General features: G+C 36.3%; 1 protein-coding gene across 6 annotated transcripts in view; it reads left to right on the plus strand.

Annotated features, from left to right (window-relative positions):
• VPS41 (VPS41 subunit of HOPS complex) overlaps positions 1 to 19,773 on the plus strand; it is a 110,239-nt gene that overhangs the window by 65,390 nt on the left and 25,076 nt on the right. For all 6 annotated transcript variants that reach the window (XM_041464245.1, XM_041464246.1, XM_041464249.1 and 3 more), the window contains 8 exons: positions 201 to 347; positions 1,518 to 1,584; positions 8,120 to 8,217; positions 10,618 to 10,747; positions 12,436 to 12,551; positions 13,954 to 14,010; positions 16,224 to 16,285; positions 17,131 to 17,212. In XM_041464245.1, coding sequence (XP_041320179.1) covers positions 201 to 347; positions 1,518 to 1,584; positions 8,120 to 8,217; positions 10,618 to 10,747; positions 12,436 to 12,551; positions 13,954 to 14,010; positions 16,224 to 16,285; positions 17,131 to 17,212 — 759 coding nt within the window. The remainder of the gene's footprint in view (positions 1 to 200; positions 348 to 1,517; positions 1,585 to 8,119; positions 8,218 to 10,617; positions 10,748 to 12,435; positions 12,552 to 13,953; positions 14,011 to 16,223; positions 16,286 to 17,130; positions 17,213 to 19,773) is intronic.

Raw genomic sequence — 19,773 nt, forward strand, 5'->3', positions numbered from 1 at the left:
TATCTAAATTACTCTGATCCCTTTACTCCTTTTATCACCTCATGGGTTAGATGGGTTTTTGCATCAACAGTTTTTTCTGGTGGCATACTCAGTCCTGCTCTGAAATTTATGCCCTAAACTGCTCTGACTGCCTTAGCGTACAAAATAGTGAGTAGGAGTTTGTCATACTGAATAAAGTTTTCTTGTTTTTAAACTTCCAGGGTGTGAAGATACTTGACATGATCTCCAAGCAAAGAATTACTAATGTGCCTCGAGATGACATAAGCCTTCGTCCAGATATGTATCCCTGCAGCCTTTGCTGGAAGGATAATTTAACACTGATTATTGGCTGGGGAAATTCAGTAAAGGTGCAATTACTCGTCTTTGTAATAAATGTTATCACAGACAAACAGAGGATTGTTTCTGAAAAGTAAAGACAATCGAAACAAATAGAATTTGGTTTGACCAGTGTTCAGAACTCTTGCTGCCTTAGAAATGTCATTGGACCGACCCTCAAGAGGAGGAGGAGTGATAGGCACCCAGCAGTCAGACAGATCTCTGTGTGAGAGCATGCAGTGAATGTAGTCCTCAGGGACATTTCACTCCTTGGAGAGATTTTGAAAGCTTTTAGTGTGCTGTTGAATTCATTTATTTGGATTGGCATTAAGGAAGAACAACTTACTATGAGGTATTTTTGGAGGGGATTGGTTTGGGGGCTGAGGAGGTTGCAGCTGCTAAAATGGCCACATGATTTTGGTCAACCATGGAAATGGGTGGGTGGAGGGACAGACTGCTTAGGGTTTTGTTATCTTTCAACAGGAAACTGGCATTTCAAACTTCTGTGGTGCAGACTGATTATCATTTGTTCAAACCAGCACATGACATGAGCTTGTTACAAGCCTGTTAGCTGCTTTCTAATAACATACTGCTGCATCACTGCACAGTAGGAAATTAAAAGTGCCTGATAGGAATAGATGGAAAGGGAGGGTGGAGTAAGGTAGGTGACATGTAAAAAGCTTTTGAGCATTAAGCTTAGAGTTTTATAAATGAGGAGGTTTGTCCTAAGTTTGGCATCTGTCTTCCCCCTTCTATTTGCCTGTGCTTCACATTTGGTTATTTGCATTTGTTTGTATGTACATACTCCCCTCTTGTAACTGCAAGGAGCAATGGCAAACTTACTGAATAAGAATCAGGTACCTTGAAAGGTAATGAGACACAAAGTGTGAGAAGACACCAAAACTAAACTCAAATAAATACTTCTGTGAAGAAACCATAGTAGGCATGTATTCACATTTCTTTTATGTGGTCCTCTTTTCTCCCAGCATATTTGTAAGGCTGTGAACTACAACCACTACTTTTCCATGTGGTTTTCTTTACTGATGCTTTACTGATCATTACTGTTTCACAACTTGTGTTTTTCAAAATAGAGAAATCCATGTTGGAGAATTCCCAGAAACTGCTTTTCTTATTGAGGCAAAGTTAGTGTCATTTTAGGAATTACAGCTTGCTTGTAACAATTCAAATCTCTTGTTTCCTAGATTTGCTCAGTAAAAGAACGGCATGCCAGTGAAATGCGTGACCTACCAAACCGCTATGTGGAAATAGGTATGGTTGTGAGATTTCACTCTTTCAAAAAGCTTTAAAAGTCTTCTACATTCTAGCCAGAACAAAACTGTTACACTTTGGAGGTTACATGTAGTTGAAACATAAATGTCTCCTCATTTTTAGTTGCTGAGGTTGTCATAATGCCCTCTTGCCTAGGTGTGAGGGCTTTTTCCTAGAGAACCTTAAGTTCTGTGATGATGTAATATCAGAGATTCTTGTGTGAACAGTGGATGCCTTAACTTTCCCTTCATACAGATTCCTTTAGAGAGCTTGACTTTTCGTCTTGGTTAAATGATTGATGGTCAGTGTAGCAGTAAAGAGAAAATAGATACTACTTTATTTGATTATATGTTGTTTGACTATACTACTCATAACATTTTTCTCTTTTTTTATTCCCCCATAAAAATATCTGGTGTAGTGCTAGGAAATTGATTTTAATTTATTTTTGTTTCCTTTCTTGGCTTCTGAATTTCATGTTTTCGTTTGCTTTCTTATTTTTCTAGCTAATCTGATGTGAATAAATTTTTATTGTTACTGATTATTGGAAAAGTTCTTGACAAAGTAAAGTGGAATTCAGAGAAAATTTGGAAGGGAAGTGGGGATGTAAACAAAAAGTCACAACTGTCCACAGAAGTGTCTGCTGGTGAAAAGAAGTATGTAGGAACAGATAGTGCTGGGAAGATAAACAGGCCCTCTGACTCTGCAGACCAGAGTGGGCAATAGTTTGTAGGCTTTGGTGCTCCCTTGACTGAAGTAACATGAGACTGTAGATAGCGTGTTCAAGCAAGATCCTGAATCATGTCAGTTTGGAATGGTATATGGCATATGTGTGCGTATGCTCTGTTTTCTGATTTCAGGAAAGGACTATTCTAAAATAGCTTCTGAAAATCAGCTAAGAGACTTGTTAAGTTCTGCAGGGAGTCTGAATACTGAGAGATGGTGGTGTGCCTGAGAATTAACTGAGACCTGAAAGCTATTTGTTGTTTAGGATTACATAGGGCAAACAGACTATTTAACTGCAGAATTCTAGGATATTCACAATAATATTATCAAGGAAAAGTTTGGTCATGAGTTTTAGCCTCAGATCTTGTATATAATATTTTCTTTACCTGTAAGTAGCTTTTAGAAAATAACTCAATGGGTTTGGTCACATACTGACAAGTGAACAGAGGTAACTTCTATTTCAGCTATAATGTGCTTATACAGATGGTGCTAGTTTTAGGTGACTGTCTATTGGAACTTGATTAAAAAACATAAAAAGTTGCCATTGGGCTATTTAGGTGCAGATATGAAGGATGAAGATTTATGTGGAAGTAACTTTTTGGCCTGCGATTTCCTCTGTAGTCTAGAGAACTGGTATTTTATCTCACTTAACCTGTTAATGATGTTCTTGAGATTTTATTTTCTGGTTTCAAGTCAAAGCACTGAAATTGCTCTGCTAAATGCCATCCACAGCACTGTAGAACTTGGGAGGGTTGGGACAGAAAAGAGAGAAACATTGTTTGTTCAAGTCTCAGTATAAATTAATAGTCTTTCATATAGTCACATTGAAAGTCTTCTTGACTACAGTATGTCATACCATAACATCTATTTCAATTTTATTTCATTGTTACTTTTTAAAGGTGTAGCTGGAAAGTCTTATGTCAGACCTGCAAACAGTATGGTTTTTTTTTGCAAGACCACTAATATCCAAAGTGAATGCATAAATTGATATACTTGCATAAAGTAAAGAATTTATACAAGGCATGAATATAATCATTCAATGCAAGGACAAGTGAGTATCTTTCAGATATTTTGACTCATGAGATCTTGTCAACAGACTTAAAAAAAGCAAAACCCTTAACACAGTGTTACTTTTGTCATGTTTAGTGGTGTGGTATTTTTTAAATTTTTTTCTCCCTGTTTTTACAATTTTTCACCTGGAAAGAAAACCAGAAGTGGAGCAGGAAGCTTCATAGTTGCTTCTTTGGTCATCAGGGTGATACATATGGAGCCTATGATAAAACAGTGTCCTGTCATGTGTCAACAGATTCAGGTTTATGCTGTTTTAAAGCCATTCTGAGGGCCCCTGAGTTGCATGGTGGTATCATAGAAAACTGTGATGGTATTAGTAGATAATAAATGTTTCTTCAGTACTTTGCAGCAAAGTGAATAAGGAAACAGTGTTTCCTGCATTGCAGTTTAGGTGCATAGGATCCTGTTTAATGAAGTACCTCCTCATCTTCTGTTTCTGTCTCAAGAATTAGTGATACTTACTCTAAGGTGGGAAATAATTTCAGTATCTGCTGTGATGCTAAACCCCATAACGTGTGAAAGTTACTGAACTGTTCTAGCTGTTTTATCTTAAAGAAGATAATGCTGTGATTATCTGTAAGAGAAAATAGATTAATTATACAGTTCTCATATACTGAGATCCATGTGACATTGCTAATTTAATTTACATCTTTCAGTATATTAGTGGTGCTTTTCTTCAGTAATCTTGCTATTGTTTTTCCTACAGTTCATTACCTCTGTGAGTCTTCATTCAGTGTCAAAGATAAACTCCAAGTGAGTGTTTGTATTTAGGTTTAAACATATGTTAGCTGAGCAGATCCTATAAGTTTAGCTCTGTCAGCAACTGCTGTGAAGTAGTGTATTGATTAGAAAGTATTGGTATTGAATTACAGGCTTAACATAGACTAAATGCCATTGTGATCCTTTTTAAAGAGTGCTTGACCTCTCTGCTCACTCCTGAAGCATGTACAAAAGCTGTAATGCTGCACAGCTTCTGGTCTGAACAGGGAACCCTTCCTCAACTGGAACCTATGAGAAAACTCATTGCTAAATAACTAATTACACTTTCCAGTTAATATAATGTCTTTTCAAAGGTAAATAGGTAATCTAGTCTTCCTTGGCCTTGTCAGAATTTTATATACTTTTATGGAAAAGTACTTTATCTCTGCCTCAAGTTACTCAGGTTGTTAATGATAGCAGAAAATAGAGATTAACACCAGAAGTATGTAGAAGACTTCAAGTTGATTAGAGAATTTCTATTCAATTTATTTTTGTCCAGATTTTATCTGAGGAATCTCAGCTTAATTCCAGGTACCAGCCAGGCAGCAATGTCTCTTGAATACTTGTCTCCCTTTGCATTCTACCAAATTTCCCACAAAGCAGATTTCTGATTTAAAAATTACATGTTTCAAGGCTATGCTTGTAACAACACATCTGTGTGTTTTAAAAGGGAGTTGCTTCACACCTGCATGGCAAGTTAGCATCATGCATTGAGATTGCACATTTCAATCTGTATGCATGAGAATATTTATTTTCTTGTTTGTAAAGTGAGATTAATGGGATCTAATGTGCCAACATATTTGTCTTTATGTGGACGGAATGTAAGGCTTAATTGATGAATGTGACGATCAGGAAATTTACTTCATAAGGTGATTTATGCAAATATTTTATTGAAGCAAGTCTGCTATACTCTGAGAAGCCAAAAAAAAAGAAGAAAAAACCCAAACCTAGTTATATAGTTGATTCTACTTAGAATTTTGTTCATCTGTTTTGCCACAAGCCAAACCTATAATTTAGAAATTGCTTCATAAAATGAGTCAAAATTCTTCAAGATTTTGACTTCTTTGTCATCAAACCTCAGAATCTCTAAGCCCCAAAATTCTTCAAGACTGCATATTTTTCCTGTTGGTTAGCAAGGTTTTCTTGGTTCAATGGAAAAAAAAAGTTTTTCAGAAAATCAGCTTTGTAGCTTAAGTGATACTTATGTGGGGCCTTTTCTTGTCCTCTAGCTGGAACTGAATTCACATACTGTCAGGAAAAAAAAAAGTTATACTTTACGTTAAGTGTAACTCCATGCACAAAATAATAGCTAATCAAATCATGCCATTTTGTATTCTGTTTTGGTTTGCATAAATTACTAGCTCACTAAAAACATCTGCAAAATTTGTATTCATTGTTATAAGTCACAGTGCACCATACCCTTAAGAGTTCTCAAGGTGGTATCTCCACCACTAGTGCTTTTAGGTGAAATCAGAGGTAAAACCCTCTGACTGTAACCAAAGTTTTACTCTTCAAAATCTGCTGTGTTAAAACAGGGGCTGCTTTTAGAGGTTTGACTAAACAATATAGGCTCCTTTTAGTTACAGTTTGTCACGTACGTGTGGATCTTTAAATTCCAGAAGAAGTGGCTTTATGCAGTTTAGGTAACTATTGTAGCATATATAGTTTCATTTCTGTATTTTGGTATATTTCATACATTTCATTTAATGAGCAACAAAAAAGATTTACAGGTTTCTTCATTTTGCTTCCAGGTAATTTATTTGACATCTGTACATAAATGGTGAACATGGAGTAGATCCACTGTCAGCCTATCTTCTATCTTCTCTTATGACAGGCATAAACATGTATGACACATGGCCATACCTCAGTCATTTCCATTTACTTCAATACTACATTTGTTTTAATTATTTTGGATCCTTTTCAAATTAACAACATTTCTGCATTGCCTTTTATGTTGGATTCTTTTCCACCTTGATCACAGCACACTGTCCAGAGAATAAGTCAATTTAACCTATTATTGTTCTGTGCAGCTGTTACTTCCATCTTCTTTTTTCAGTAGGACTTTTTTGATTAGCAGCATCAAAGGTTTTTATCAGGTCAAGAAGCACTGTCTATGCCAGTTATTCTTTGTTCAAGGCTGTAGCTGCAGAGCTAGAGCATTGTGTTTCAACAACACCTCTTGAGAAAGATGAGCTAAGAGAAAGCTGATAGTGAAACCAAGGAATCTATATTCTATTCAAAAACAAAACTTGAAGTGGTGATTTTTATTTGTTTATTTATGTTTTATTTATGTTTCACAGATCCGTACTTCTGCTTGATCTTAAATACACCATTACATTGGGTATTACAAGCATTTTCACTGACAAAAGGGACTTAAGTTCTAGTGTAAGACAAAGAAACACACATGGATTTTAAAGCTGTTTCTATAATCATTATAAATGATAATTCACCTTGCTGTTTTCCTCTTCAAATACAAACCACAGTATTTTTACATGCCTTTGAGAGCATTCTCCTGGCCCTTCCATAAAGCTGAATTTAAAGTTTCTTTGATAGTATTATGGATTTCACTTTGTTTTTTCTTTTCCATGTTTCTTCTCCTGCCTTCCATATTATTTTAAAACGCTAAATACTAAATTTTAAACTGAGAATAAGGTATGTAGTTGGTTTTGAACTGATTTGTTTAAAATCATTGCTGAGAGCAACATGTGACACAATCAATCTCATCAGTCTTGTTGGCTAGAACAAGATAATTATGTACATGGTTACACATGTGAACCTTTTCTCTGTGAATGGATTGAGTGCTCTACCCTTGTGCTGTAGTGTGGTCCTTCAGTGATGCCAAAGTGTCAACAGTTATTAAAAGAAAAACAGTGCTTGGTTATTCATAGAGAGACAGGTGTCAAATATATACTCTGTTTCATTGTATTTTTTTTCTCCTTTTGTGGGAGGACAATTATTTCTCCTGTTCCTTCTTATTATCTTAGCTAAAGAAAATCAGCTTTATTTTTAATGTCATTCTGCTGTATTTTCTGTTTGCCTCACTAGTAAATTTTAGTAAATATATATATATATATTAGTAGTGTAATATGCTAAACAGTAAGGAAGGAAACTTTTTGTTTCTTACTTATGCTTAGATTCTCCTAAAACCATGTTTTGGGAGAAAATAATGAATTATCTGATGTTTTTTTAAAAGCTTATAGTTGCAAGGCTTGCTAATGTAAGCACTTGGATGATTCGTGTTTTTGTCCCCATGAGAGAGGAGCTCACAAAAAGTGGTGCATTGTAAATCCAGCAGAATAAAAACAAAGAGCTGTTTCTGTGGCAGAGGTCTCATTTATTAAGTCTTCTTGTAAATACAGTTCAGCACTCTGTTTTTCTTTCTTGAAATAATCTCATGTAACTATCTTGATTTCAAGATCAATTTCAGAAAATTATGTTTTCAGTTTAATGAGCAAGAAAAGATACTATGAACTGTGTTTTCTTTGTAATGAGTGTATCGGTAAAATATTCTGTGATGTTTAAAGTGATGATAAATAAATAATGATCTTTGAGTTTTCCTGTATACCAATAGAAGTAGCAGGTGCAATTCTCTTATGGCCACATGAACATGCTGTGAATATGCAAACCAGTGAAGTTGTACTACTTACTGCTTGTTTTATTGAGTTTGATTTTTGTTTTGCTTCCTTTTTCAGTGTGATTACTGAAAATCAGACTGCACCTTCATTTCAGATGTTTCATCTCTAACATATCCTGGAGCACAAACATTTCTTTTTGGAAGATTTAATGTAATTTAATCTGTTAAATGTAGATCTTCATCTGATCCAACTGGGAAATCTCTGGGTTTGCTATATGTGTTGAGTCTTCAGCTCTCTGAAGTGGTGCTGTATGCTGTTGATTGTCTCTGAAAATCAGTGAGTTTTTCTTAGGTAGTAGTTCATACACGTTCATGTTTTTAAGTCTGTTTTTCTTTCCTGTATTTCAGTTTTCCAATTTGACACAGAATTCTACGTCAGTGGACTTGCACCTCTCTGTGACCAGCTTGTTATACTGTCATATGTAAAGGAGATCTCCGAAAAAACGGTAGTTTTTTTATCTCAGAGTTTCTTCACAACATTCATTTGGCCTGTGAGTTGGGCCTTAAACTAGTCATACAAATATGATTATCTGAGAAAAAATTTGTAGTCTGCTGGTAGTGAACAGTGCTTGAAATGTCTCTGATCCACAAAACAAGGTCAGTGGAGGTGAAGTTGAAAACTAATGTGCTTACCTTTCAGAAATCATGTTTGGGTTCCCTTTTTTCTTGTAGAATGCAGAGAAGGTCTCTAGCTAGTCCTTCCTGCTATTTCTTCCTTCCTTCCTTTCGTACGTGCACCCTCCCCCACCGCCCCCACCTCTTTTCTCTCATTTTCTCTCTTTCTTCCTGATGTTTCTGCACCAGAAGAAATAAAGAATCTTGTTTGGCCATAAGAGGAGCTTGCTGACACTGCATCTCAAAAGAAATGAGACTAGTGAAGTTGATCAACTCAATCATAAGAGTGACTGTGGGGTAGAATGAATGATTGCGAGTGAGTGGTGTCATTATCTCCTAGTTCTTCTAAGATCTTTAGTCGCGTGCACCCAGATCCATCTGTGGAGAGGTAGAAATTAGAATTCTTGTCAGCCATTTTTACTGTGCATGGACAAGTGTCTGTCTCCGACATTGATTTCATAGTGCCAAATAAAAGGCAGGGCAGTGGAGGAAATCCTTGAAGCTGCAGTGTGAGAATGGCAGATGCTCTTGATCATCTCTTTGATAAGCATGTCTGTGTTAGACAACCATCACCATAGTAACCTTAAGAAACTGGGTGCACAAGTTGCTAGGCAATGAAATGCTGTAGGCTCAAACAAATGCATGAGCGTTCTGAAATCATTGGGGTTAGCTTCTAGTTCTACTTCAGGATGTCAGATTATTATTTTTTTTATTTATATTAAGGAGAAAAATAATGTCACAGCAATGTTTCCCAAAAGAGACAGCACAGTGTGGGAGAGTCGGTGAAAGACAAGAAAGCAGACAAATGAGATAAGAAAGGGGGAAGAAGTGGTGAGTTGAAATGCTAGGGAGCAAGGAAATTGGGATGCCACTGTTAATGAAAAAGTAGTACAGGAAAGGAGCTAGTGTAAACGAGGTAGTGACTGCTAAAGGTTAAAGTCATTTTAATTGCTTCAGGAAAGAAAGATGAAAAGGGAATTTCAGGTGATACAATGGTAATTGAACATAGGAAAAAGTTTTTCTCATGTATTTGCTTTTAATTAGCCCTTTAAACAAACTCCAAATGCTGGACTTCACTAACTTCTCAGTTCTCTGGGTAGCTGTAGAAGGAACAGAAGTACAATTGTCCCTGATGGTGCATCAGTGTCCTGTTGTGATGGGAACTCCTTTGTTAGTGTCTTGGTTCACTTGTCTTTTTAGTGTGGAGCCCAAACTGCCTGAGCCTGCAGCAGAATTGCTGCTCACTACAAAAATGTCCTTTAGTTGCAAGGAACACTTGTCTTCCTACACTTGATTTCACAGCTTGCAAATGACATCTTCTTACTTATTGCAAATTAGGTCACAGTTGAAATTCCTTCGAAAGTTTTTTTTGTTTGGGTATTTTTGTCCTGGAACAGTTAAATTTAGAAAATACCCAAGTGGTGCTACTTCCAGCTGTTTAAATCTACTTTCTATATGTTCTTGCTCTTTTATTCTATATTTTGCTATAATTCACAGCCTGAAGTAGAAAATACAGGATTGTCTTGGACCTTGACTTAATTAAAAATGCAGCTAGTTGAAGATAGCAGTTTCACTTGGATAGAAGGTGAAAATCCATTATGTCATCTGACCATAACCACCTACATTGCATTTGAAAGTTCATTTTACTCTAAGTTCATCAGAACAGCAAAGTTTTTATATTATTCTCAGATTAATTTTTCCTTGCTGCTGCTGGCTGCCTAAAATCAAACACCAGCTTCAAAAAATAAATAAAATAATTATTTTAATACCAGAATACCAAGCTCATAAAGCTCTTCAGGGCATGAGCCTAGCTGGGTATGGGTTCTAGATTGTTCTGTTGCTTGTTGAATGAAGCAATTGATAGTCATCTGTGATAGCCCTGCAAACTTCTGTGACCAAGAGCAGAAAAGTAGTGGGCAAACTCAGGGGTAGGATTGGACCTATGTCGTATCTATACCTCCTCCTCCAGACTGATCTCCTTCAAGGAAAGCAAAGAGTAACTTGGATTACTTTGAGTAATTTTCCTTTGAATTCAGATGCAATTACTCTGTGGAGTATTTGCAAGTATTTGCAGCAAGTAGCCAGTGATTTGCAGCTGAGTAGCCAGTGCAAAATACTGCACGTTTGTGAATGTTTGCAGCTATTGAATTTCAGCCTTGTTTGTAGATGACCACCAGTTGGTATTGCTAAGGTAAATAATATAGGAGGTGACTAAGGTGTCATTTTTCTAGGAAGTGGAGTGTTGTGCAAGGCCTAGACTCGATATTGTACAACCCCTGCCTGAGTCCTGTGAAGAGATCTCTTCTGATGCACTAACAGTACGAGGATTTCAGGAAAATGAATGTCGTGATTATCATTTGGGTAGGTGTTCTCAGTATTGTTTTGGTTTGTTTTCATACCTTGCTTTAAAAAAGATTTGAGTGTACTTAGCCTCCTTTTTCATTTGTATGTCATCTTTTTGTCATCGCCTTGAATAGCTGTAACTGCTTATGACACTGAAGTGGAGAGTGGAAATCCACAAGAACCAGTCATATGAAAGAAAACAAATGTGTGTATTTAAGCATCATGATTTTTAATGCCAGCTATTTAATGCCAGACATACTGGAGAAGGCAGAAGTATATACCTCATGTAATGTTCAGTATTGTCAAAGGCAATATCTTTGAAGGAAATTTATTGAACATATGATCCATAGGAGCTCTTTTTACACAAAGGGCTTCAGGAATAATGAAATGAGTGGCACAATGTCTGGAAAAGATGCTTTGGAGGGAATGATTGAATAAGTATAATTTCAAAAGTAAGATGTACATGGGTCAACTTAAAAGGGGCCCACTGATATTTAGCTTCTCTGTACTGACAAAGCTTCCAGTTATATTACAGACCTCAAATGGTAAAGTGGAATTAATAGGAGCTGGATTTTGTCAAGCTTCACCTAGAAGATAGGTTTAGTTATGTAACAGGAAGGGACATTAAGCCCTGGCACAATATATGCCACCCTTTAAAGATGGAATAGTTTTCTTATCTATATGTTGTAGCTCAGAAAAATGCATGGCAAAGCTGATGCACAATTCTTGGTGAAGATTCTGTAGCCTGTGTTATACAGAAGCATTTCTTCTGGCTTTTAAAATCCATTAATTTGAATTTTAAGTATCTCCTCTGGCAGCATGCTTCAAATCATAGGCTTGGCAAACCTCTTTGTGTATGTCTATGCCCTTAAGCCACTAGAAATATAGTATATCTCCTCCTGACCTCAAAAACATCGCTGCTATCAGTAGAATTGGGGTTTCTTTATACATCTTCCAAAGCAGAACATTGATGTCCACAGCTGTACTTTTGTGCTTTATGAATATTCTAGTTTACCTGAAAAATCTAAATGTTATGTATGGTTTTAAAACAAGCATTATTTTGTGAATTGCTTATCATTTCAGGAGTGTATTTGTCTGTGTTTATAGAAACTGATCTGGACAGCGAATGGTTTTCTATACCTACAAAGTATTCCTGTTTCTTCATGGTTCTGTCCAAATGATAACTATTCAGAGCAGTCATCTTCTGCATTTGATTTGACCTTTTAGTACTTTGTCTTTGAGTTTACTCAAAAACAAAGGCTTATGGTGTAAGAAAATGCATTATACAGATAACGTTAACTTGCAGCATTGTAAATGCATTGCTGCAATGATGTTCTGTATCCCCAGGGGTTATAGCATCTATCATTTATGCTTTTGATGGCCTTGACCTTGATGCGAAGGATAAGTTTATTGCAGGCTGTGTAGTGTAATAGTCCTCTAAAAGTATAATAATGGGTTCTAAACCATCATAAAGTTTACGCTTAGTGGATGAATCAGAATTTGCAATAAGTTGTAGTAGTTTTTTAAATATATTTTGCTATTTAAACCAGTTTTAATTTATTCGGGAATATAGCATCCAAACTAGTGTGTCCTGCAGGAGTAGCCTTGCTGTCTTCCTCATTGTAAATTTCCCTTAAGGGTATGCTAAAAAGAAGAATTTTACTTAAAATATAATAATAATAATAAAGCTGTGTATGCATTTGCAGAGTATTCAGAAGGTGAATCACTTTTTTATATCATCAGCCCAAGAGATGTGGTTGTGGCCAAAGAGCGGGACCAAGATGATCACATTGACTGGCTTCTTGAAAAGAAGAAATACGAAGTAATTTTTACATCATTCTTTCCTTCAGACTTTCCTTGTTTGGAAATTGGAGTAGGATGATGGACTTTGCTAGGTCATTTGGACCATTCCTGTTTCTATAGTCATTGACTAAATGCTTGTAAAGGATGGGAGTTAACTATACATTACTCCATCTCTAACAGAGTTAGTCTCACTACTGAAACAACTAATCAGAATTTCACCCAAGTGAGGTAGCTGAATTAGATGCTGAAAGTACTGCTCTCATCATCAGTTATGAAATGTATTAGCTGACACTGAAAATTATTAAAGCTGGGTTTTGGCTTTAGAACTGCAGAAGAGTTAACTAATGAGCTGCGCTTTTAAAAGTAAAATACTATGGTCTTAAATTGTGCCTACACATGCTCAAAGTAGTGTTGCTCACAATAAAGCTGTTCCAATATTAAAATACAAGGGTATACAGCTCTCTTGGAAAAAAACCAACTCACCATTTGGTTGCATAAATACTGGTGTTTCAGTATGTGTATCTAAACACCTAAAGCAATAATAAGTTCTTTCATACCATATGAACATGCACACAGTGGTCTGAATTCTAATATCCTGCATTTATTGACTTAGAACATTTGTTATGATGCATAAAGTTAACTTGCAAATTCTAATTTATGTTTGTTCTGTGCCCATTAAAAGAAAAAAAATAGTGGAAAAGCCATTCAGCTTGTATTGCTTTTGCTAATATAATCATGATATTTCTCATGCAGTTTTGTTTAAATCCTTGTAGATGCTTTTGCATTGGAATAGCAAACTTGTATGATGAGTGCAGTTTTGCAATAAATGTAAATCACAGCATTTGGTCCCTGAAGACTCCAGTAATTTGCAAGTGACAGCTGTGTATGTGCCTTTATGAAAGCCATTCAAGTTAGTAGACAAGCCTGTTATGATATATCTTAAAGGTTTCGTTTTTATTTGTAAAAGTGCCAGCTTTTTTTCTATAAGTTCAAAAAAGTAGAAGAAGAACAGCAAATGACACTTAAATATAAATCATTCTGACTGAAGAAGACATTTGGGATGAGGAACTGGAAGGTAGCTTTCCCCCATTTGCCCCTTTTCCTGTTGATTTTTTTCACAGGTTTTGGTAGTGAAGAGGTCTCTTTTGAAAGTGATCAAATGTGATTGCATTGTGTGTTTTGTTGTGATTTGATCTTAATATAATAATGTGGAGTGAACCCAGATGGAAACAAAAGTAGTTTGCTCTTTGCTTGACTGCATTTGTTTGAGTATGAATTCAAAGCTGTTCATCCAACCATGGCATTAAAAATTCTGGTGTTTCCAACACCCTACTCCAAAAAACAGTTGATTTATACAGTTCTAAAGCTTTCTGTATTGAAAGATTTGACTGGTATCTCTGTTTTCTCCTTTTTGAATATAGGAAGCTTTGATGGCAGCTGAGATCAGTCAGAAAACCATAAAAAAGCACAAGATTTTGGTACGTCCCAAAACTTCTATTCAAAATAAAGTATCTTCTTTCTTTTAGAATGCTGTGAGATGCAACAAATACATTCCCTGTTTTTTATAACACTAGGCAATAACTGTTAGGCATACTCCAACTGGCATCCAATTTCTTGGTTTCAGCTTCAGAACAGGAGTGTTAGTCCATGAAACATGAAAGGATCTACATTTTATGAAGGTGCTATTGGCATCAAAAGGAAGAGAATTCCATTTCTCTGATTGCTGATGGGGGTTTTTGTTTGCTTTTACTTCTCTAATAAATTCACTGTGGTTTGAAGTAACACACAGTATTTCACTATTAGAGATTGCAGGCAGGAGTGACAAATTTCTCCTTAACTTATACCTCATAAATGTGACAGGATTTTGTAAAAAGTTTAAGAGATACTCCTTTTCTCACACATTTATTTCCTATGTTTATAGTCCCTTTCACAGAGCACAAAGGGTATCAATGTTTAGAACAAAAGGGGAAATGATGTAATAGACACAAAATTGTCACTAATTTTAGCTTTTGTTTGTTTGCTTTTGTTTAAATTCACTAATACTGATGTTGCTTTTAATTGGAATCTGTACAAAGTGTTCAAGATCTGTTTAATTTTTTGCCAGATTACTCGTATTATAAGCATGCTGTATATCAGTATGTCTTAAAAACTTTTATTCTTGTGTAGTCCAGAAGTTGAATCAAGATTTAAATGGCATGCCATTACCTATCACAGAGTTTGCATTTAACAAAACTATTCTGTGACCCTTGCAAAAGATGTAAAGAATTGTTAAAGGGGGTCCTGGCAATGCATTAGGAGAAAAAAAAGAAAGCCAAACAGACAAACACCAAATTAAATAAAGAAACCTCACAGATTTTCTTTTGCTTTGTAGAAATCTGCTCTGCAATAAATGATTAAATTCAGTGAGATACAAGCAGTTTTTGAGAGTTTGGTCTCTAAAGCAAAAGCCAACAGAATGTGTTGAGGAAACAAAATGTTGACATGAAGCCCTAAGTGAAGGATTAGTGGTACATGGATTTGAAACAAGTCATGCTCTCACTGCCTGGTGACACCACACTCAGGATACCTGACACATCAGGTAGCCTTGGGGATTTTTTAGATGGAACTAATTATCACTGCTCCTCTGCACCTCTTGAGCAGAGCACAGAGATCCTAAAACAACCAGATCTACATCTCTTTTCCTTATATATCTTCTCTGCTCACTGGGAAGCTGGTCCACAGGAGAATTGAAGATTTCTGTCAGCCTCTTTCTTAGGAATGGTGAAGTTTAAAATATGAAGGTGGTTCCTATAGCATAATGAAATCCTAAACTACTGTGTGTGTGCATTTTTTTTCTAACTTCGTAGTAGATTGACCAGTTGAAGTTGTTGCATACCCCTATTCATATTCTGTTATGGTCAAAACTGTCCTTGATATTGATCAAAGAATTGTTATGCCTCGGAAGATGCAAATGTTTAAATTTTTTTAAAAATCAAGGACTTCTTTTTTATTGTACAGCTTTGTTTTTTTCTTTTCTCCTCTTTTTTTTCTTTCTAAAAACAATGTGCTTTTTTTAGTGATGGGATTCTTAAGTTAAGCAATGAATATGCTGTGTTGTGTCAAAATGGACATGAGTGTTGAGATTACATTAGGAGGCTCATTCCAAAATTTTAATATATATTAAATGCGTATCAGAAACATTTTACTACTTATTTGTATGATGAACTTTGAGAAAGAAAATTTGTATGTAATAACTAATAATCTTGTTAAGTTCTCAGTAATTCCTGCTCTTTATTGAGCAGCATTAGGATTTATATTCTCAACCAACTTTTTGCCCTCCTCTGCAAACTGTGTTGACAAAGAGCATGTCTTATACAATGACTGGTGGTTTTCTTTCTGAACTAATTCAAGCACAGCAAGATCAGCTATGCATTTCAAACAATCCTTAATAATTAGAGGTGGTAGTCTTCTCAGCATCAGTGAGGTTATGAGAATTATTTAAAAGAGCACCTTTAGTTGAAACTGTGAGCAGTCTATGCAATTATTTTGTATTGACTGTTCTGTGGGTCCTACTTGTAAAGGAGAATCAGGGGATGCACTTAGAGCCTTGAATTTCCAGCTGCATGCACTACTGTTACAGTAGTTCTGTACAGTAGTCAGGTAGTTCACTTCCAAACATTTATAACTAATTCTCTGGTTTTATTCCCTCTAGGACATTGGCTTAGCCTATATAAATCACCTGGTGGAGAAAGGAGAGTATGACCTGGCTGCTCGGTAATCTAGTATTAAAGATCTTCTTTGCTGGCTAAAGTGTGTCTGTGTGGCGGAAAAGCAAAAACAAATTATTGATTCTGAAGTATTTGCGCATGTTGATTTTCTGTGTGCTCTGGAATTTCTGAAGTTTCAAAACATAGAGGTGTATTGTAGTGCCATATATTTTTTTGCCTGTAGTGACCTAAAAATTTTAACTGGAATTCAGGCATATATTTTTGAAAGTAAGCCTTGATTTTTCAAAGTCACACTAGATTTTCAAAACTAAGGTTTTCTTTGGATTTTGATAAACTCAGTTTATTAGTGTGTCATTGCACATAAGACCATCAGAAAATAATTTGATTTTGCGTAGGTATAAATAATAATGTCAAATATGAGAATCTAAAGTAAGGATCAGAAATTATCCAAGGTTTTTGTTTTCATGTACATGTAAGCGTAAGCATATCTTTTTAAGTGTTCAATTTTTCTCAGCTGAGATTTAAAGGCTTCACTCATAAAGCTGACCAAGAGGGTGGCATCTCTGCCTATGGTGTGTGGATTTCAACTAGATGATGTTTAAGCTCTCTTCCAATCCAAACCATGCCATAATTCTATGAAAGCTAATATGGCCCTAATCACTAAGGGTGAATGCATAATAAGCAGTTAGTCATCTCGGATGCAACAAAATTTTAAGATTTGAAAGGAAGAGAACCTGGCATACTCTACTTAAAGTGGTGGTTGCCAAAATAAGTCACTTTTACAAGTGTCATGATAGGGAGAAGAGGAAAGGAATCCTTGCAGTAATGCTGTCACCTTTGTATTACTTTCTGTACCTACTTTTGTTCTCATCTCTTTCATTTTCCTTGCAGAAAGTGCCAGAAAATCCTTGGCAAAAACACAGAACTCTGGGAATTTGAAGTTTACAAGTTTAAAGAAATAGGTCAGCTTAAAGTAAGTTAATTTCTGTGTTTGCACTCAAGTAATTTGTATGTTGTACTTACTGTTTGTATCTAAACCATCACATTTAATGGGCCTGTTTTGGTATTGCTGCCCCAGATCTCTGTTTGTTTCTAGACAGCTGTCTTTCCGATTGATGTGTAAATTACTTAAAACAAGATTGGAGGCATAGTGCTACATATTTTACTTGTTGGCAGTCTCCAACGTGAAATACCCACCCCCAAAGCTTTTACTTGCTAAGATGCTCACAGTTAAACACATCTTTCCCATTTACTTTTCATTCGTTTCCAGTATGTCCTAAAAATACTCCCCCAGGTATTAAGGAAAATAGACTATGTGGGTGCCCATCATTCTGGCAAATCCAGGTCCATTGCAACTTTAAGTGCTAAGGAATTGCAAAGCAGCAGTGAAAACCTATGCTGTGTGCTAGAAATGGTGGTGGGAAAGAGGAGCAGTCTGCACTGCTTGGTGTTTTCCCTAGTTGCAGGCCAGCTACTACAACAGTACACATTTAATGTGAGAGTCTCAGTTAATAAATTGCATAGGACATAAAACCTAGTACTGTCACTGCTAAACCAATTGAAAACTTTATGCACACTCCCTTTGGTAACATGTGTACATTTACTTCTGAATTTTATGTCTTCCTATTCAAACTCAATGAGCCAAAAAGGAAATACTATTAAGATCTCACAGCATGCAGTCCCTTGCTGGTTTTGAGCTATTTAATTCTGTTCAAAGACCAAAAGTGTTTCAGCATTACGAATTTCAGAAATGTCTGACTTCGGTTTCAGGGCCACTCCAGCGCATAAACAGCCTTGCCTTTAATATGACTTCTTTGTGGTTTGATGCATTCTTTACTACTTTGGAAGATGAAATCCTATGTTTCTGTTTGTTTATTTCAGTCCAATAAAGGACTTGAATGCAGGTACATGTGATTTTTCTATACACTGCTTCTTCTTTTTGGTTTATTTTCTTTTTTAGCTGCAAATATCTGGAAGGATGTTTGTGTTGTCTCCACTTACGTCTTTCAGCAGACTGTAAAATACAAAAATATTTGCAGGTTTGTTGCAAAAACATCTCACCTCAATTACCGCTTTTCTAAACACTTGGCTGTTTTCAGCCTTTAGAATATCTCTTTTCTTCTTAGAGCCTAGGCCCAGGAACTCTCAGGAATACATGAGATGCAGTCCATTACATTATTCAGCTTTAAGTTGCAGTTCTAGAAAATGCCTGCCTTATTTCACTATTTCAGTTGCATATGACTTTTCCCAGATTTCTACAGATGTCTGAGTGTCATAAAGGATGAACTAAATTAAGCCAGATCTAAATGAAGGGGTCCTTGTAATGCTTGGGATCACTTGTGTGGATTTTTTACCTACTTACGCGATTAGCAGATATTAAACACCATATTGTAACTGGCCTATAATGGCTTTCAGCCCTGATTAGGAGACTATTGAGATGTGGAAATAGAGTTTATTTCAAAACAGAATTATCTTGGAAGAATTTGCACTGCTTATAAGTTGTTGCCTGAAATCTGATTTTTCAAATCTAGCATTATTTGCCTATAACTAAGGTGACAGTAAACTAAAATTGAAATTTCCTTCCTGCTCAGAGGAATTAGTGATACCCCAATGTCAAATTCTATGGGATGAGTGTTGTTGTTTGTGTGTGATTTTAGGGGGGTTTTGAGTGTTCTGTATTAAGCAGTCCTGTTTGGCTACCAAAGGTTGCATTTTGATATCTTGATGTCTCTCGTCTTCAATGAACATCCTCTATGAAACCTAGTTGTGTCGGTTTCAAGACTCTAGAGCCTTGCAGTGATCTGTTCCTCTCCTGCTCCAGCAGTGGTGGCTTGAGGAAGTTACATGCTTGTGCTGCCTTTTGCCCAGCTTGGAAATGAAACTCGGCATAATTTTAGTAAGGAGGTAATATAAAAGAGAATCGTTATTTGAAGGCCTTCAGGAGCAGTTATGGAAAGGTGTCCACAAAAGCCCACCGCTACAGGAATGAGTACACATTTATAGGTTTTAGGAAATTAGCATAATTGATAAAAAGCACCAATTAGGAGGACACGTGGTGATGCAATTCCACCCCAGGTCAAGCCTCTTCTCTGGAGCCCCTCCTTCAGCACTAGTTGTACTTTGTCCATGAGAATGTATCTCCAAGAGTTGTTCTTGGCCTTGGTTCCTAGGAAGAACCAAGAGGGCCTTGTACCTCCTGGGGCTTGGAGCTCTGGAATTTTTGTCTTTTTGCTTAAGGAAAGGCCATGGAAAAGTACTGGGAAAACTAATACAATAGGTGACAGATATACAATATACGTGTGAAGAATACAGAGAACATAGAAAAAAAGGCAAAACCCAAATGGCATCACTTGTGCTCAAGTCACTTCAGTATAAAATCTAATGTCTCAGCTCAAGCAGCTGAGGAAGGTGGATGGATTCAAAGGAAGGTTTCAAACTCTGTGAGTGCTGGCTGTTGTGGCATGAGGGATACCCTCCATTCTGTTTGCTGTGACAGCAGTGACTTACAGCAGTGGTGCAGGATGATCAGCTAGC

This window comes from Pyrgilauda ruficollis, unplaced genomic scaffold (genome assembly GCF_017590135.1).
Source record: "Pyrgilauda ruficollis isolate IOZ18807 unplaced genomic scaffold, ASM1759013v1 scaffold176, whole genome shotgun sequence".
In the NCBI taxonomy this organism is placed as follows: domain Eukaryota; kingdom Metazoa; phylum Chordata; class Aves; order Passeriformes; family Passeridae; genus Pyrgilauda; species Pyrgilauda ruficollis.